General features: G+C 34.1%; 1 protein-coding gene across 4 annotated transcripts in view; it reads right to left on the bottom strand.

The window, feature by feature from the left end:
- Cblb (Cbl proto-oncogene B) overlaps window positions 1-20,097 on the bottom strand; it is a 205,516-nt gene that overhangs the window by 6,663 nt on the left and 178,756 nt on the right. For all 4 annotated transcript variants that reach the window (XM_071615386.1, XM_027943202.2, XM_071615387.1 and 1 more), the window contains 2 exons: window positions 17,192-17,332; window positions 10,223-10,342 (listed from right to left, as the gene is read on the bottom strand). In XM_071615386.1, coding sequence (XP_071471487.1) covers window positions 10,223-10,342; window positions 17,192-17,332 — 261 coding nt within the window. The remainder of the gene's footprint in view (window positions 1-10,222; window positions 10,343-17,191; window positions 17,333-20,097) is intronic.

Here is a 20,097-nt window from a genome sequence, read left to right as displayed (position 1 = left end):
AACAGCCCCCATCAAAAAGGTGCTGACTCAGAAGTCCTTCCTGACCAGATTACTTTTTGGCCCACCTGTGTCCCACCCCTCGGGCCTTCCCACCTACATTCCATCACTGAAAGAACTATAAAAAGGGGAGACAACATCCCTTCCACGGATTCCACCTCTTGGGTCCCCTTCTTCCTCCGGGAGAAGTCTTTTCTGCTGTCCTTTAATAAACTTCTAATTTCTACTCTGACCTTGCCTCGGCGTGCTCTCTGGTGTTATTCTTCAACATTGGGGAAGCAAGGACTCGTCACCGGTCAACAGCGGTAACACTGCTGCCCCCACAAAGGCATGCTGGGGGGCCCTGAACAACTCTACTGCTTCAGCTTTTGCCCCACCCAGGGGTGCCAAGTGCAATTTTGCTCCGCTCTGGTTGAGGTTATACTCTTAGACTGGGGTACTACCACAGCAACAGCAGTGAAGAATACCACAGTTCTGCTGCCACCCTACCTATGCAGCCACCTTCTGTCTGTGTACCTTATCTGACCATGTATGGCTGTCAGGACTGCTTGTGAGCACCAGAGAGGGGATGTTGCAGTTGCCACCACCACCTCTCCCTGTGCAGCATCTAGGTCCCCACTAGTGACTGGTAGAAGACAGTGCTAGAGGCTACTCTTATTATAGGGACAGCCATCCAGTGATCAGCCCACACCCATTATTTTCTACACCATACATGCCTGAGCTGCTAGGATGTCCCCACTTTTTTGTGGTCACTCATTGTAGTGACAATGAGTCTCTCCAATTCCAATATGGCACACCCTGCCCAAACTCACTAATCACTGCCAATGAAACCACAGGGAGATTAGATTAGGGTGTCAAACTAGAAACAAAGCCAATACTGCATATCAAACCAATCCCAAGACACACCTTCATGAGAAAGCCACTTAATAAGACGACTCTGTAGAAGTGATAGAGGTGATAGAGATATCTGATATACCAGATGTACAACTATCAATGCAGGAACACAAGAAATTTGAAAACACAGGTAATATGTCTCCAAAAGAACATAATAACTCTTTAGTAACAGGTTCCGAATCTGTTATGAATGAAATGCATGAAATGCCTGAGAAAAAAATTTTAAAAAATGATTGTAAAAATGCCGAAAGAGATCCAAGAGAATATAGATAAATAATTAAGTTAAAGAAGGAAGGTGGTGCAGAGATATGAATGAGGAACTGAGGAAAGAAGTAGAGATTCTGTAAAAGAACCAAATAGAAATCTTGGAAATCTAGATTTTACTAGAAATCTTACTAGAGAATTTCAACAATAGACTAGATCAAGCAAAAGAAAGAATATCAAAACTTAAAGACTTTTTTTTTTTTTTTGAAGTATACAGTTAAGATGATGTGGGTCATATATTCATTCAAAATCACTTTGGGACATTATTAAATGAACAAACATTAGCATTTTTCTGGAATACTCAAAGGTAATAAGAAAAATGTTAAGAGCCTAGAAAACTTATTCAGTGAAATAATCGTAGAAAACTTCCCTAATGTTGGGAAAGATATTAATGTTCACATCCAGATGAACCCAAACAGACATGACCAGAAGAGATCTTTACCAGAGCATATTATAGTCCATCAAGTACAAGACAAAGAAATTAACATCTCCAAGAGCAAAATGTCAAATCACATTTAAAGGCATTCCATTAGACTAATAGCAAATTTCTTAGCAGAAACCTTGCAGGCCAGGAGAGAATGGAGTGACATACTTCATGTTCTGAAAGAAAGTAATTAATAACCACAATTACTATACCCAGTAAGGTACCTTCAAAAATAGAGAAATAAAGATGTACCAAGATAAGCAAAAACTGAGGGAAATCATGACCAGCAGACCAGCCTTACCAAAGACACTGAAGGGAGTTCTACACCCAGAAGTGGAAGAAAGATAACTACCATGATGAGAATATGTGACAGTATACATCCCTGTAGAAGATAGATCAGAGAAGAGAATCAAACATTATCAATACAATAAGTCATCAAACACAAAGAATATTCAAAATAACCAGAACATCAACAAAATGATTAGAATAAGTCCCTACTTATCAATAACCTTGAATATAAACATGTCAAAATTTCCAATTAAAAGATACAGATTGTCCAAATAGATAAATTAGTCAACAGTATGTTGCCTAGAAGAAAATCACTTCACAATAAAGACATAGATACACAGACTGAAAATAAAAGGATGGAAAGAGTCTTCTAAGCAAATGGAAATCTAAACTGAGCAAGAATGGCTATATTTACATATGACAAAATGACTTTTAAGACAAAAACTGCAAAAAGTTAAAAAAAGGTCACTATATAATGATCAAAGGATCAATTCAGCAAGAAAATCTAATAACTGTAAATCTATATGCACCCGATATTGAAGTAACCAACTTTATAAAACAAATACTATTTAGATTTAAAGGGAAAGAAATGTTCCAAAACAATGGTGGGGGATTTAAACACCCCACATTCATCAACATGCATATCACCAGAAAAATATCAACAAATAAGGAGTTATATTATACTACAGATTAAGTGGATTTACACATTTACAGATTTATTGCATTCTATCCAATAGCTGAGAAACACATTCTTTTTAACAGCACATGGAACTTTAGATCTCAAAACAAGTTGAATAAATTAAAAAAAAATGAAATCATATCCTGTATCTTTCCTGATCACAATGGAATAAAACTAGTAGTCAACAACAAAAGAAGTTTTAGATAGTATAACAAATGAGTGGAGACTGAACAAAAGACTTCTGAATGAATGCTGGGGTCATCAATGAAGTCACAGGGAAATTTAAAAATTTCTCAAATGAAAATGGAAACATATACTAAAACTTGTTTGATGCAGTAAAAGTGGTATTATTAGCGAAGTGTATAGTAATGAGCACTTGCATCAAAAAATTTCAAATAAACAACATAATACACAACTTAATGTATCTCTGAAGGTTTTCAAAAAGCAAAACAAACCCAAACTCAAATTTAGAAGGAAACAATAAATATCAAAACCAATGTAAACAAAATAGAGACTAAACAAGAAATAATAAAGACAAATAAAACAATTGGTTCTTGAAAACGTAAACAAAATCAAACTTTTAGCTGGAATAATCAAGAAAGATGAGAGAGGATCCAAATAAATCAAATTAGAGACAAAAACAAGACATTACATCAACCAAAACTACAGAAATGCAAAGACTCATCAGGGATTATTATGAAAAACTAAGCTTACAAACTGGAAAAACCTAGAAGAAATGGACAAATGTCTGGATATAGATGACCCACAAAAACTGACATGAAGACATAAAAATATGAATAGGTAATAACAAATAATGAGACTGAATAGGTAATAAAAAGTTCAACAAAGAAAAGCCCAGAGCCAAACTTTAAATGAGAAGTACTGACATCAATTTTCCCCAAACTATTGCAAAGAACTGAAATGGAGAGAACCCTTCCTTCCAAACTCATTCTTTAAAGCCATAAATCTATTACCTTAACCAGACAAGGACACAACAAAGAACACAGACCAATATCTCAGAAGAACAAAGATGTAAAAATTGTTAACAAAGGCCTATCAAATTGAATTCAATAGCACATCAGAATGTCATTCACCAAGAGCAAGCTGTTTTCATCCTAGGGATGCAAGAATGGTTCAACACATGCAAATCAACAAACAATATATCACATCAACAGAATAAAGGATTAAAATCATGATTATTACAACAGATGCAGAAAAAGCATCTGATAAAACTTGGCATCCTATCATGAGAAAAGCCCCGAACAAATTAGGGATGGAAAAACTGTTTATCAACAAAATAAAGGCTCTCTATGACAAACCTACAGCCAACCTCATCCAGAAAGGAGAAAAGCTGAAAACACTAATTTCCTCTAACATTAGGAGCAAGACATGTGTATCCATTCTCACCACTCTTATTCAGTATAATACTAAAGGTTTTAGGCAGAGTAATTAGGGAAGACAAAGAAATAAAAGACATAAAAGAGAAACGGAAGAAGTCAAATTAATGGTGTCCTATACAAAAAAGGATAAAGACACAGAAAAACTTAAGAAGACTATTAGAACTTATAAACAAATTCAGTAAAGTAATAGGATACAAATGTCAACATACAAAACCTTTTTGTTTTTCTATATATCAACAATCAATTTGATGAAATCATGAAAGAACCCCATTCAAAATAGCTTTAAAAAAATACCTAGGGTATTTTAAAAAAATACCTAGGGGGTAAACTTAACCAAGGAAATAGAAGACCTCTACAATGAAAATTACAAAAAAAAAATGAGCACACACACACACAGGAAAAACCTCACATGTTCATAGACTTGAAGAATTAATATTGTTAAAATGTCCATACTATCCAAACCAATCTATAGCTTCAAAGCAATCCATACCAAAACATTAATGACATTCTTCATAGAACTAGAAAAAACAATCCTAAAATTTATATGGAAATACAAAAAACCCTGAACAGCCAAAGCAATCTTGAACAAAAAAAGACAAAGCTGGAGGCATCACTCTTGACTTCAAGTCATACTGAGATCCACAGGAAGCAAAACAGCAAGATTTTGGCCTAAAAACAAACACACAGACCCATGGAACAGAAAAGCAATCAAAGAAATAAACCTATGCCTCTAGAGCCAACGAACTGACACAAGCACAAAAACATGTTAGAGAAAGGAGAGCCTCAACAAACGGAGAGGACTGAAACTTGACCCCTGTTTCTTATCATATACAAAAACCAACTCAAAAACTCTGAAACTACTGGGAAGAAAAAATATAGGGGAACAACTTCAAGACAGGGAATAATTTTCTGAATTGGACTCCAATGCATAAGAAACCAATTCAAAAACTAACAAATGGGCTCACACCAAACTAAAAAGCTTTTGCATAGCAGAAGGAACAACAAAGTAGAGTCAACCTACAGAATGGGAATATCTGTCAACTATTTATCCAATAAAGGATTAACATAAAAAGCACATAAACATAAAGAACAAATAATAAAAAAAAATGAGCGAATGATCTGAGTGGCTACTTCTCAAAAGAAGAAATACAAATGGCCACCAAGTATATTAAAAATATTTGGTATTATTAGCCATCAGAGAAATCCAAATCAGAACTATGATGAGATACATGTCACTCCAGTTAGATGGAAAATTATCAAACAACAAACAAAAATAACAGGAGAGGAGAATGTAGAAAATGAACTTTTCAATACCACTGGTGAGAATGCAAACTAGTACAGCTATTATGGAGAATAGTATGGAGGTTCCTCAAAAAACTAAAAACAGAACTCCCATGACCAAGTTGTCCCACTTCTGGGTATATAGTCAAAGTAAATGGAATCAGCATACCAAAGAGACACCAACAGACTTATGTTTATGGCAGTACTATTCACAATAGCTAAGATATGGAATTAGCCTAGGTACCTAGCAACAGATGAATGGATTAAAAAAACCTGCTCTCTCTCTCTCTCTCTCTCTCTCTCTCTCTCTCTCTCACACACACACACACACACACACACAATTTGAGTATTATTCATCCATAAAGAAGAATGAAAATCTGTCATTTGCAGCAAAATGAATGGAACTGGAAGGTACTGTTAAGTGAAATAAGTCAAACAGAAAGACAAGTAATTCACATTCACTCACAAGTGAAAACAACAACAAAAAAGATCTTAAGTAAAATAGGGATAACTAGGATTGGGAAAGGGTGGGAATGAGGCAAAAACAGGATGTTGAATTTGATCAGTACACTGCACATATGGAAATGTCACAATGAATCCCATTAATATATAGAGAGAACCTGTCTATATGGCTGTTCATGATGATAGAATTTTTGAACTCCAATGAAAATGACAGCACATCAAAACAAGTTCAAGAAAAGTTAGGGCCAAAGGATATAAAGAGTACATCTTCCTGGAGTACTCAAAGATGTGAGGACATTAATATGCTTTAGTTACTGAAATACAAATGTACCAAGGAGTGAAGTGTAGGGCTTGCATGAATTTTTGTAATGAAACAGACTTGGAAGCCATTTCTTGCAGGCAGCTGTCTACTTTTAGCTAACACTTGTATTGTTCACAGTTAACACTTGTTTGGGGGAAGAAAGGTTTGAAAAGCCCTGGTTTAAGAGTAAATCTTGGTTCAGTTTTCTTTGTTTGAACATTTGGAAAAGCAAAGAGAAAAGCTTTGAATGACACAGGAAATAGCTTGATGTAAAACATGGCTGGAAATCTACCTAGAATGATTTTTCTAGGTCATGCATACTAGATAGGAGCAGCATGATCCTCAAAGAACTAAAAATTGGTTCTTGTAGGATGAACAAAAAACAATCACAGGTGTGTGACCCTCCAAAGAATCCATAGCACATGGAGATCAAGCATGTCAGTGGCATTGAACTTTATTTATTGTGGGGGCAGGGAATAATCAGGAAAAACAAATTTCCACATATTCCTCTTACACAGACTGTGGTGTAAAAAAAAAAGTCAGTCCCACTTGTGGGTATCTACATAATCTACAGATAGGAGTCGATGGAACTTCCACTTCAGTGGTGTTCTTATTTCTTCCTTCATTATCTAAACTTTGCCCTGTCCCCATATTTTGAAAGATGTGTCTAAGAAGCAAATGCTACTATATGGACTAATTACATTTTTCATTTTCTACTTGTTATACTAAGTCCTGTTTAGCCATAACTATCAACCCAGTTTCTGTATTTCTAGACAAAAGCCAAGGTCTTTAATGTCTTAGCTTTCTTCCATAAAAAGTTAGGGTTTCTGTTAGACTTTTAAAATACTACAGTAATGTTTGACAGCACATAAAAATGATAAACTATCATACAATAATTTAAATGACATTTATTAAAAAATTAATGATGTGGTAAGATATTTATGATACTATGTTAAATGTAATTGAGATAGAATTGCCATATTGAGTATGATCTTAACTATGTAAAAATGTGCATGAACAGAACATTAGAAAAGAGTGCTCCAGAATAGAAATAATGCTGCTTATTGATGATAGGTTTATAAGTGACTACTTTTTCCTACTGATTTTTTTTGTAATTCCATTTTATGTCCCAATGTACATGTACTACTTTTATAATTCATAAAATGATCACCAAAATGAAATAGACTCAGACCTCCTCTGTTAGTCTTATAGATCTGAGCTGCTCACAGTGACAGATTTTGCTAATGTTGAAAGTACTGGAAGCACGTAGGCTTTTCTAAGGTCATATGAAAATGACCAGAATCCAGGTTTTGAAATCACTGTACAGTTCTGTCCCCTGTGTGAAGTGAAGCCATGATTTCCAGTTGAGATCTTTGCAAAGATGACTACAAAATATTGTGGTAATATAAAATTTACATTACATCCTTCAGTTTTCTTTTAATCTATTAAAGGAAATATAGTATTAAAATTAATTCTTTTTATAATGAGATCTATGAGATATTTGTCAATGAGATATTTCATTGGTTACAAACATAATTAATACATGTTGCATAAAATTCTAACATCATTTTCAAGTGAAACATTGAACTTCCTTGTAAATACTAATGCTATGAAAAATCATCAAGGTTAATTTTGCAGTTCAGCCCAAGAACTATAGATTTTTTAAAGAATTCAAACTCTATAGCAAAATATAAGAAAAAGGCAAACTAAACATTTTGTAAAAAGTTTAACAGAGATATGGCTATATGTGAATAATATACCCATGTAAAAGCAGCAAAAAATTTGCCCCATATATATTATATGTGAATTTAATACTGGTTAGTTAAATATATCATAAACATAATCAGAATAAGATTTATGTGTTTAAATATAAATAGTTAACTTTAAAAATCTTGAAGAAAATTATAAAATATTTTCTCTGGGAAGAATAAACATTTGGAAGGCTCTTTTGTACATGTAGACATGCATGTTTGTGCACACATTATATTTAGATAAGACAAAGATATTTTTATATTAATGAAACTATATTTTGGAATTCTTTAGAAATATTCTTCACAGAAACATATCCATAAATAAGTTGTTATGAATTATTTAGCTATCTATAAAAGATAATCAAAATTGAATTTATAAAGTGCAACAATCACACCAGAATCCTCATTTTAAAAGAGACTTTGGTAAAAACAGATTAGTTACTACAAAGTAAGGCAACTGGAATCCTGAGAGCACATAGCATCCTCTCATCCAGTCTCAGGTTGTGAATGGAAAGACTTAATTCAGAGAGCCAGCACAGGCTCTGTGCTTGTGTGAAATGTATCAGTGGACAGCCAGATAGCCCAGTGAGCTGCATGTGTGCAAACACAAGTTGGAAATCAAGTTTTTTAATTTTCTTTTGTGTTTGTAAAGACAGTTTATAGAGCAGGTTGAAATATTTGTTGTTATAGCTATATGAGGCCCTCAGAGTAATCATCAGTACTATTTTTATTGCTTAGGCAAAAACTAGATCAGGCTTCTTCTAAATGGCTATGTGGGGATATTTCAGCAAGGTTTTTGTTACTCAAAGTTCTTCCTGAAATTCTTAGTGTAATGCTAATTGGGTTTTGTATCCCTGGAAATCATACATGTGAGTGCTGTTTTTCTGGGCTCCACAACACTCATATAATATAAAGAAAACAGTAAAGTAACTGTGAAAATAACACTGTGCCCACAATTCTTTCCATAACTTGAGTATGTTTCTTTCAATCCGGAGTTGGTGGTGTTGAAAATGTCATTTTAAATCAGTCGTGGTAGTTTTCTCAAAATTGTATCTTAATGTTATTTCCTTAAAGGATTTGCTTTTTCTTTTATATGATATCATCTCTCTTTGATTTTAATGACTTATTATCAAATCTATCATTTTAAATGGAACTATAGGCCTCGCATGGATATACCTGAAACCTGAGAAAGTAAAATAAACTGGTAAGAGAACATGAAAGGTTAGTAACATTTTCTATGTTATCCTGAATTATATGCAAAAGTTAAAACTTGGAAAACTATAGAGGGAATTCTGCATACCTCATGTGTGATCATCTACCCACTCATATATGTACCCATCCATCCATCCATCCATCCATCCATTCGTCCTTCAGTTATCTACCCATCACTTATCTATCCACCCAAGAAATATGTGCTGGGAATGCTTCTGGATATCTGGGGCTACAGCAGTGCTATGGACTGAATGTTCATGTCCACTAAAGTCTTTATGGTGATTATGTAATAAAGGTGGAGCCTCCCTGAAAGGAATTAATGTCCCCATAAGAGACCCCAGAGCATTCCTTTGCTATTGCTAGGACACAAGGAAAAGATGGTCACCTATATAAGAGGAAGAAAGCCCTTTCCAGACAACAAACACCAATACCTTGATTTTGGACTTCCCAGTATCCAGAAAAGTGAGAAATAAGTTTGATTTTTAAGCTACCTTCAGCTACAGTATTCAGGTACAGTAGCTCTAGCTAAGGCAAGCAACGGACCAAATAACATGCCTATCTTCGAAGTGTACTTTAGCAGAGAAGACAAACAATAGGCAAGCATGGAAAGAATAATGCAACTTCAGGTAGTGACAGGTACTATGAAGCAAAGGGGACATAGAGCGACTACAGAATATGGGGGTGCTACTGGGATACAATAGACAGGGAAGGCCTCCTAGGAGGCAAAGCAGCAGGGCTTTGTTACTGATGGTATGAGTATAATCTGTATTCTCCAAAATGGATATACTGGGACTTCATGGCTAGCAGTGGAACACTGCACAGGAGCTATAAAACAAACTATGAGAACTAACAGCTTATTGAATAATACTGCTTGGTGCTAGTATTAATTCTAAAGAAAATTCTGCCTTAATGGATAAATGAGAGAACATGGTATTTCAATATACAAAGAGATTTTCCCCACTTCCCTGATCTGATAAGGCAAAACAAAAGTTAAAGAATGAATGAATCTTGAATTGAAGAAAGTGGCTTTACTGAGTGATCAAAGACAATATTAAGTCTGATTTTTTTCTCTTTTCCCCGAGGCTGTTCTGTGAGCATTCCTTTCATAATGCAAGCTTTATAAGCAAAATACAAAGGTGATAAGAATAAAATACTTTTTTGGACAGGCAGTGCTCATTAAATTATATAAAGAAAAGAAAGGCACTCTGAAAAGCAAAAAAGCACCATATAAACTTAAGGTATTGTTATTACGATTATTAGCCAACCCACCTGAAGATGAAGGAAGCTGATCATAGTCCTGTGATGTTCTGTTGGATTTGACAGTTTCTCCTGGTAATCTCCTTGCAGGAGGCAAAGGAACTTGGCCACTTGCTGGATCCAAAAAGGGATCTTAGAAGTAAAGATAATTTTGAAATTAGAAGGATGACTTCTATCAACTGGCTGAAGAAAAAAACCCAGAAAATTTCTATAAAGACTACAGCTTATTAAAAAAAAAAAATCAGAAAACTAATCTCATGACTAATACTAACTATTTTCTACTCTGCCAGTGTATTTTCTACTTTATACATCACTTGCTCAAATATGTCATCCCATTTATTTCTGGATAATAAAGGATACAATTTTTTTATTTACACTTTGCAGATCTCTTAGTTAATTGTAAAATTGTTGATGATGCAAACTGCTTCTGATTTTTAATTTCTATCCCAATCTGTCCTTTACAATGAATGGAAGTTGTTCAAAAGAACAAGTGGAAGAAAATTGGGTTATAAAATTGCCTTTAACAATATTTTCAAATCACTTAATCTCTCTAAGCATTAGGTAGACAAAATCTATAAAACAGACCTGAAATTTGAGATCTGTGGGGATTAAATGAATTCACGTATGTAATTCTTCTGTACATATCAGGTGCTTTTATTAACAATGCTATATTGGACATCCTACGCTCAAATCAGTATTGTTAGTTGGTTCACTGAACAATAAGTCCAATTATGAAAAAACAATATGCCATTGATAACATTTTTAAATATACATTAAGATTTGCTTTTTTTTTTTAATTAAAAAAAAACACTGACAATCAGAGACAGGGCATCTAAATTGTGAAAAATATAAATTGTAGATTCTGTAAAGATTATTATTATTCCTTCTGACTAAATTTAGTAGTTGGAATGAAGGGGAGAAAGAGATTTTTCAGTATTGTTATATTAAATCATTAAAAATATAAATTTAGTTTTATATGGACTTTGATCCTTAGAACTGACTCCTTTTTCCAGTAGATGAACATTATCTCTGTAATCTTTGGCTCACTAATAATTTACCTGGCTATCACATACAACTCAGATTCCTCTTACATTATCTTTTTTCTGTTGGCAGTATCTCCAAAGGGACCACAGGTTCCTCTGAGGGCAGGGATCCTGTCTTATGCATGCTGTTTAAAATATATCCCCTAACTCGGAGAGCATCTACTTGGCAAATAGTTGTCTTAATATTTTCCTTTAATTACAAAAAATAAATCCACACAGATTTGGATTATTCATAAATCAAACAGTAAAACTTGAATTGCTTACATAAAACAAAATTGTAAATATTAAGAGTAAATTTTATTTTGTTAACTTTGAGTTTGACATTAATAATATATAGAAATATGACTATTCAAAAAGAAAATACATACTTAGATCAGCTATCTGTATAGTAAGTTGTGACTAGACAATGTAAGTCAGGATTCAAAGCCATTAATTTATTAAAACCCTTTTGGAATAAAAAATTATCACTGGCTTTGCTGGGAACTTTTTGACTTTAAGAAGGTTACTTTGCTTGCTTTCATTGATTTCAAGATTAAAATAATTTCCAGATTTTGAGCTTTCAATATTGAGTCAGGAGTTCAGCCTCACTAATTCTGCCAAAACATTTTAGGAAGGAATGAGAAGATGAATTGAAATCCATGTGATAAATGTTGATATTCTGGTTGTTATAGAAACCCAAACATGGGGTTTCTGAATAAATTTGGAAATATCCCAAATATTTAGATTTACATAGTCAATAAAATGTACTTTAAGTTCTTGTACACTCTGAATGCTGTTGATAAAACATAAGTCAGAGGAAAGATTATATTTTACAGTACATACAACTGCTTATTTCCTTACGGGTAGTTTATAATTTTATCTGATACAATTTTATGTTACATATGATGTACTTATGTTATTTCTAGTTATCTGAGACTAGTAAGTAAAATTTGGATATAATTCAGCACCACAAATACATGATTAAAACATAGCTACACTATGCTGCTCTATTAATTTTACTTTTAAAAAAGAACTAGATGCAAAAAAGTTACCATAAATAGCAAAAATACTTATGATTCAGTTCTGAATCACCACTCTGTTCTGTCTTGCTTCACACCAAGCTTGCTGTTGGTTAGGTACAGGGTAAATAGGGCTCCTGTGGGAGGTTACAAAGCTGGAAGCATTCAGGCTTCAAGTGGAAGGACACTATATACACCACAATCACTACACAGTCTAACAGCTACTAGCTGTGCTCTGATAAGGACATTGTGAAAAGCAATAAAGCTTTCCCAAAACAAATTCTTCAAAAAGTAACTAAAGTCATGTTTAATATTTCAAATTTAGGATTAAAACATACAAATTAAAAGTACCATAGCCAATGTATTGTTTATATGATAATAAGTGTTTGATCCTCATTGTATGTATTCATTTATCAATCTATTGTAAAAAGTAAAGTTCTTCTGCTTGTGATTTTTATAGCAAGGTAATACAAAATTGAAAACTTAATATTTGGAGATTATAAAAAACTAAAGAAAAAATGGGAGAAAAAGGTTTGGTAACTAAGGAAAGAGTTTGCATGAATCAAAATTGTTGTTGTGTAAGAATATTTAACATCATTAATGATGCAAATAACATTAAGAAGTTTGTTTGTAAATAGAATATACTATGAAATAAATTTGATATAAATATGAACTTACATATGCATGGGCCAAAAAAAAAAAAAATGGAAGAAAACCTATCAATGATTCTTTGGGAGAATACAGGATGAAACTTTTAATTTTTTTTTTTCATCTGAAAAACTTCCAAATATTTACTAAAGAGTAGAAAAAGAACCAAATAAAACTGAACAGTTAAAACAACAGAACATTCCCTTTGTGCCTGTCCATAATCTGGAAGATTTATCAGTTAACTCCCAAATTTTGAAAGAATATAACCAATGTAGAATCTAATTATTGGGAGGAACCTGAAGAACCATTTAGTTAAAACAAAGTTCTTCCTCTTGCTGCCCTTACTCTTCATCTCATGTTCATAAAATCTCCAAAATGTAGTGATCTGGCCACTGAAATCCTCTATTGTTTGTGAAACCACAGCCCCTGAGCTATCATAATTCTGGATAATTTAGAACACTTCTTCTTATGATGAATGAAAATTTCATTGTCAACACTTCTTACTTGTGAGGTGAAATGAAAGAAACATAATCCTTCTTTAACAGATACTGTAATTGCAGACAATTCTAATACATACTCAAGGTCTGGGTTAAACAGCCTTAGTTCCTTCAAGGCACTATAGTTTCCTGGGGTGGTATGAATTTCCTTTGTGGTCCTGATGGCAGTTCTTTGGAAATTCCCTAGCACAGTGTTTCTAAAACATGAGCCTGCATCAGAAAATGCCAAGGGCTTGTGAAAACACATATCGCTGGGTATTACTCCCAGAGTTTCTGATTTAGTAAAAGTCCTAAATTTTCATTTTAAAGCAATTTCCCAGGAGATGCAGATGCTGCTGATCTGGAAACCATGGTCTGAGATTTCGCCCTTCTATTCCTTTAATCTGTCAACATCTGAATGCAGTGGTCTCCACATAGGGTGAATGCCATGAAGATCTGCTCCTCTGACTTGAATTCTGTCAGTGCAAACCCCAAATGCCATGAGTTCCCTGGGCAGCTACATATAATAGTGCTTCATAAAAGTTATAGTTAACAATACCCCCAGATCCTTTCAGTAACTATTGCTAATGATCCAATTGTTTTTTTGTATTTTACCTATGTAACTACATTTGAGTCCCAAAAGAAAACAAAACCTTCAATAAAATCAATTTTGCGGGCTGGGGATACGGCTCAAGCGGTAGCGCACTTGCCTGGCATGCGTGCGGCCTGGGTTTGATCCTCAGCACCACATACAAACAAAGATGTGTCCGCCGAAAACTAAGAAATAAATATTTAAAAATTCTCTCTCTTTCTCTCTCTAAAAAAAAAAATAAATTTTGCTTGCTTTTAGAGTTAAATTGTGACTTAAAAAGACTAAATAAAGGACTTCCAAAAATATTCCAGAGGAGAAAGTAAAAGAGAGGGGTGTAAGGCCTTCTGAATATATTGTATACTTTGCACACTGCACAAACACTGGGTAAAGGGTATGAGCAAGACTTAACAACTGGCCTTGTCTTACTCCTCAAGCACAGGGCTCTGGCATAAAGTGGCAGGAGGGGCACCTATTCCAACCCACCAGCACAAAGGAATACTTTTCAATCATACAGAAGAAAGTACATACATTCTAGCAGAAGCCTGGGGTTTGGATACAGAACATTGTGAGGCTTTTGTTGAAGACTCTAGGCTTTGTTAAGGTATGACTGGCCTGTCCAGAATAGATGGCTCATGTATAGCAGGGGGGCATTACTACTTTGCCAAAAGAAATCTTGTATGTCTAAAATAGATAAAAGAAGAACCAGAGTCACTCCCCTGCGTGGCTTCCCCTCCCTGATCCTGAGGGAGTCATGAGGTGCCACTGGAGAAACAACTGGAATCTGAGAATTGCAAACTCTAGATAAGGCTGGAAAGCTGGACTCAAGTCCACTGTGCAGGGCATGCTGAACAAGGAAGTGAGCTCGATTAGGAGTTTAATGTATCACAAGAAAACCCAACCTCTTTTTCTAAGGCAACCATCCCATGCCTTTAATTAGGGAAAACTATTTTCTCAAGGAAACCAAATCTCAATAATTCTTAAGAACCATTTATCTTTATACTGAACCATGACTACATAGATTGAGCAGTGAAAATGACAGCAGTAAAATTTACCTAGGGTTAAAGATTGGCAATAACACCTTTGTCGACCTTTTATGATTCTAAAACTACGGACTTGAGCTTTAGCTCCACAGAGTATTCTTTCACTATGTTCAATTCTTAGGTGTGGCTCTGCTGTTAAGACTCTCCTACTATAATTTTTTGTTAGTACAATTCCTTAAATATTTTGAAAAATACTCAAATGTTTATTAGCCAAAAGAAACATTTATGTTCTGTGATTCTGTGTAAAATAACAAAAAATCCCCTTGGAAAAAGGAGAATTGATACATGTGGCTTTATATTGAATAAAAATAACCATCACCATGGAGTTCATGAAAGATATAGTACAGACTAAAAATCTGTCATGTTAATGATATAAAAGGTTGAAAAAGGAAAAAAAAAGTTTCAATATTTTTCTGAGAATTACGAATATCAGGATATGTTAGTATTATTGGGAATAGATTCAGAATACTTCCATATAAGATGGGGACAAGAATATTGAAAGGCTCAACTGATACTATCACCTTATCCCCATGTGAGCCTCAGGCTGTGTTAGGCACAGCTGCTGCTGAGCTCTCAGGCAGCCAAGCAAAAGCAAAACAGGCACATATACAAATGATTTACATTTTATTAAATACAGGTGATATTTTCAATTTGAAGTATTTTGTGTATTTATTTATTTATTTTTAAATAATACTTTGGTACCAGGGATTGAATCCAGGGGCACTTAACCACTGAGCCACATCCCCAGTCCTTTTTATTTTGAGGCAGGGACTTGCTAAATTGCCTAGGGCCTCGCTAAGCCGCTAAAGCTGGCTTTGAACTTGTAATCTTTTTCCTTTAGCCTCCCAAGTTGCCACCATGCCTGGCTGAAGTACTAATTTATTTTAGTGATTAATCTTGAAATGTGGTTTATGAAGATTTTATACAAATTACAATGAACATTGTAATTAGAACAAAGAATTAAAATATTTAACAATTAATTCTTCTGATACAGGAAAAAGTACATTTTACTAAATAATGTAAAATGTTCTTTTCTAGTTTCTGGAAAGCTTTACATTAAAAGAAACCACATTGAACTTCATCCACTGGGACTTAAGTCACATCCAGAAAAGGTGATTGGTATGTTGTAGGAACCTAGCCAGATTATGCAGAACTAACTTAGTTACATGAATGCTTAACTAAGATTTAGAATGACAATTTAAAAAATAATTATAAAGTTCATATATTTAAAAAAAAGATTTGAATAAGTGTAAGTGAAAAAAAGCAGCAACATGTTTCAGTGTTTTACTTAACTACAGGAGTAAATGACTAACCAGTCATCCATATTTTCTGCTTGGACCAGAATGGTTAGGACACTTGCTTTTTAGGAGCATCCACTGAATCTATAAGCTCCAGGAGGACAGGAGGCATCTATCACAGTGGATGACTCTATATTTACTAATGAAAAATGAAACAGAATTATTCTGGAAAAATAAACCACTTTCCCATTGAGGTATGCAAGAGTAACCGAAGAGTAAACTGAGAACTTTTTAAAAACTTTCCATGATCTATCTAATTCTTATGTTTTGAATAAAATCATCACATTAAGGAATATCTTGTAAAATTTTAAAACTCATAGGGGGGAAAAAGCATTATGCTGGGAATAGGCAGAACTTAAATTTTCAGCCCCTGAATATGAGCTTAAACACTAAGTCATTCTAATGGTTTTTTTTTTTTTTTTTTTTTGGTACTGGGGATTGAACCCAAGGGTACTTTACCACTGAATTATCTCCCCAGTTCTTTTTATTTTTTATTTTGAGACAGGGTCTCAAAAAGTTGCTGAGGCTGGTCTCAAACTTGCAATGCTCTTGCCTCAGCATTCCAAGTTGCTGGAAATACAGGCATATGCCACCATGCCATGTCTTTTGTAACCCCCAAATAAATAAAGGTATTATTTGTATTGGATGAACTCTATAGCACTATTTCTAAATTCTATGATACCCTGTTGTTCTTCCCATCTTTGTACTTTTTTTGGCATTGAATCAACTGATAAAACCATTCCATTGCTACTTTTACCACCAAGGAGTTTTTCTGCTTGGGTAGTAGACACTTAGGAATCAATAACACAATATGTATTTGATAGTATGATCTTAGAAATATTTTTGCTTTAAGTGAGAAGTTTCATTTGGCTTTTTTCCCTCTTACCTGAAGGAAGAAGAAAAAGGTCCTGTCCTGAGGATGGCCGGCTACTGGAGCCAGGAGGTTTTGAATGCTCAATGAGACTATGCCTCGCAGGAGGTGGAGGAGGTGGGAGGGATGGGGGGAGGGCATCAAAAGCATCTTCACCTGCATTTGAAGAAAGGTCAATATCAACAGCAGAACTTCATTAATCAAAACACAGTGTCAAGCAAAAGCAAAGATTGATTTTCTCTTGCTGTTTATAAAGAACTTCACTTGCAAGGTTTATCCAGCAGTTCACTTTGATAATGGGATCTAATTATTTTGTGGGAGTGTTTGGAAACAGATACACACATTCAAATACACCCATGCAAACTTTTCCAACCTCCCAGGTCTTTATTACAAGCAATACTGTAGGTTAAAAAACAGCTCATGATTATTTTGTAAGCTTTGTAGTGTTAGGAAAGTGGAACTTGGAACTAAAAATTATTATCAATCACACCATCAAAATAATTCTATGCAACAAAAACAATTTACAACCTTTAATTAGAAAATCATACCATGCACATAAAATTTAATGCCACAGATTAGATTATTTCATAAACTTTGTTCCAATGGATTTTTAACTAATTTCAACTAATATTCCAAATATTTGATTAACTGCTGTTATATACAGAAAATGCAGCTAGAAGAGAGAATCATAATATTTTTAATTTAACTGCTGTCTCTAGAACAGTTAAATATGGATCTCCCTTTTAAAGTCTGAAGGATTACTTACATCTTTTTTAGTTGTCAGTTTTAAGTATAGAATATTACAATATGGTTTTATTTCTACTTATTTTTCCCTATCACACCTTCCTACTCTACTTATATTTCCCCTTATTTTGACTCTTCAAGAAAATTGAATTGTACTATATAGTTTTTCTAAAGCTACCTCAAATACTTTCTAAGATAGGGTACATATATATACATACAGCTTCCAATAATAAAATTCATAGGTATTTATTTTGAATGACTTAAACATAAAGACATATTTTTTTAAAAGGTTTTACCATTCACTGAGTCTGCCTTGAAAAATTATTCAGGATATTTTCTTAGATCATCAAAAATGGGCACAGTGGCACATGCCAGCAACTTGGGAGGCTGAGGCAGAAGAATCACAAGTTCAAAGCCAGCCTCAGCAACTGAGTGAGGCCTTAAGCAAAATAAAGAAATAGAAAGGACTAGAAATGTGGCTTAGTAGTTAAGCGCACCTGGGCTCAATCCCTAGTACCAAATAAATAAATTTATTTAAAGGTATGGGAGAGACAGCATTGTTATTGCAATCTTTAGCAGTGACACCGTCATATTCAAATTCTTTTTCAACTACTAAATATAACATACCATACTAGGCAAACTGAGTGATATGAAGATTAAAAGTATAAGCCTCTTGTCTCAAAGAGTTTAGATTCCACAAAAGGAGGTAAAAAATGGTCAAAATGGCATGATTCACAGGTAAAAATGGTTTGTCCCGTAAGAGAGATATATGTACTAGAAGAGAGGAGAGAAAAATGTAGACTAGTGGCACTCAGTTAAATGCTGAAGAACAGGAAACATGCAATATCAGAGGACTCAAAAACATTTATTCATGAAATTCAAAGATGGGGTCTTCTAAGCAGAGTGAATACTAGGAACAAAGAATGAAAAGCCCAACAAAGCTAGAGGGAGGCTGAGGTCAAAAGACAGGTCGCAGCACCTGCGTTCTCTAATAAGGCAGTAATTGTCCTCATATGGCTATTTAATTTTAAATTAACAAAATTCAGTTACACAATCTCAAACATGCTCATATATAGACCCCTTAAATCTCCACAGAAAGTTCTACTGGACAGTGCTGATCTAGGTCATGAAGACTGGGGTCAAGTGTCAAAAACAGTGTATAGGAAGAAGTAGAAGGAAGAAAAAAATATATAGGTAAAAAAGTTAGGAGGCTCTAGTAATGACTATGGGTGAGAATGAAGCCCTGAATTACAGAGGGAACAGGAATAAAAGACATTGCCACTGTTTGAAAACACTGTTTAATGACATTCCAGAGAAAAGAGAAGGTTCCTTTCATATTTCTGGTGGCCTAACAGTCATTTCAGAGAATCTTATTATTTTTTATGTTATGGTGAAACTTGTTATTTTGAATCTGTAATGTCATCCTCAAAAATTAGGGTGAAAAATCTTCCTCCCTCTAATTAAAGAAATTACTGCTAATTTCAACATACACACACACCCTGGTGCACCTCCACCTATATTCACACAGATACACTCTAGTGTGTTTCCTTATAATTTGACACAAAGAAATTAAAATTCCTTATGTTGTAGTTGTAATAGAATAAAACAGATTTATTCTTAGTTTTCTACAAACAAATACATAATTTTCCATAATTTTATTAGTGTAAGTGGGACTGGATCATTTCATACTAAAATAAAGATAAGTACACCTGAAGAAAATATCAACATTTCAAATCATCACTTAAAAGTACTAGAACACAAGGACATAAAGGGCAAATAATGCTCTTTTGTTTTTAGCTTGTATTTAGGAGAAAGACTGCGAGATAAAACACTGTTCATGGCCAGCTCTTATATCATCTCTTTCCTTTTTTTTTTTTTTTAAGTTTTAAAAGAACTACATAGTAGGATCTAGTTCTGAAAAAATCCAGACTTATTGCTTTGCTCTGATTACAAAAGTGATACATTATTATAGAAAATTCACATACAAAAAATTTTAAATGTTATCACCTGGAATTTCACAATTTAACTTAAAACCATCTTCTATTCTATTATTTTACTCATCTGAATGAAGTAATGGTCACATGAACTTGGGAGCTACCATCACCTAGAGAACCCATTCAGGCTAATTTCAGGCTAGTTCACAACCCAATGAGTCTGCATTAGGTTGAACTCTGAAT

This window comes from Marmota flaviventris, chromosome 8 (genome assembly GCF_047511675.1).
Source record: "Marmota flaviventris isolate mMarFla1 chromosome 8, mMarFla1.hap1, whole genome shotgun sequence".
NCBI lineage: Eukaryota > Metazoa > Chordata > Mammalia > Rodentia > Sciuridae > Marmota > Marmota flaviventris.
This window is presented reverse-complemented; position numbering and strand designations above follow the sequence as displayed.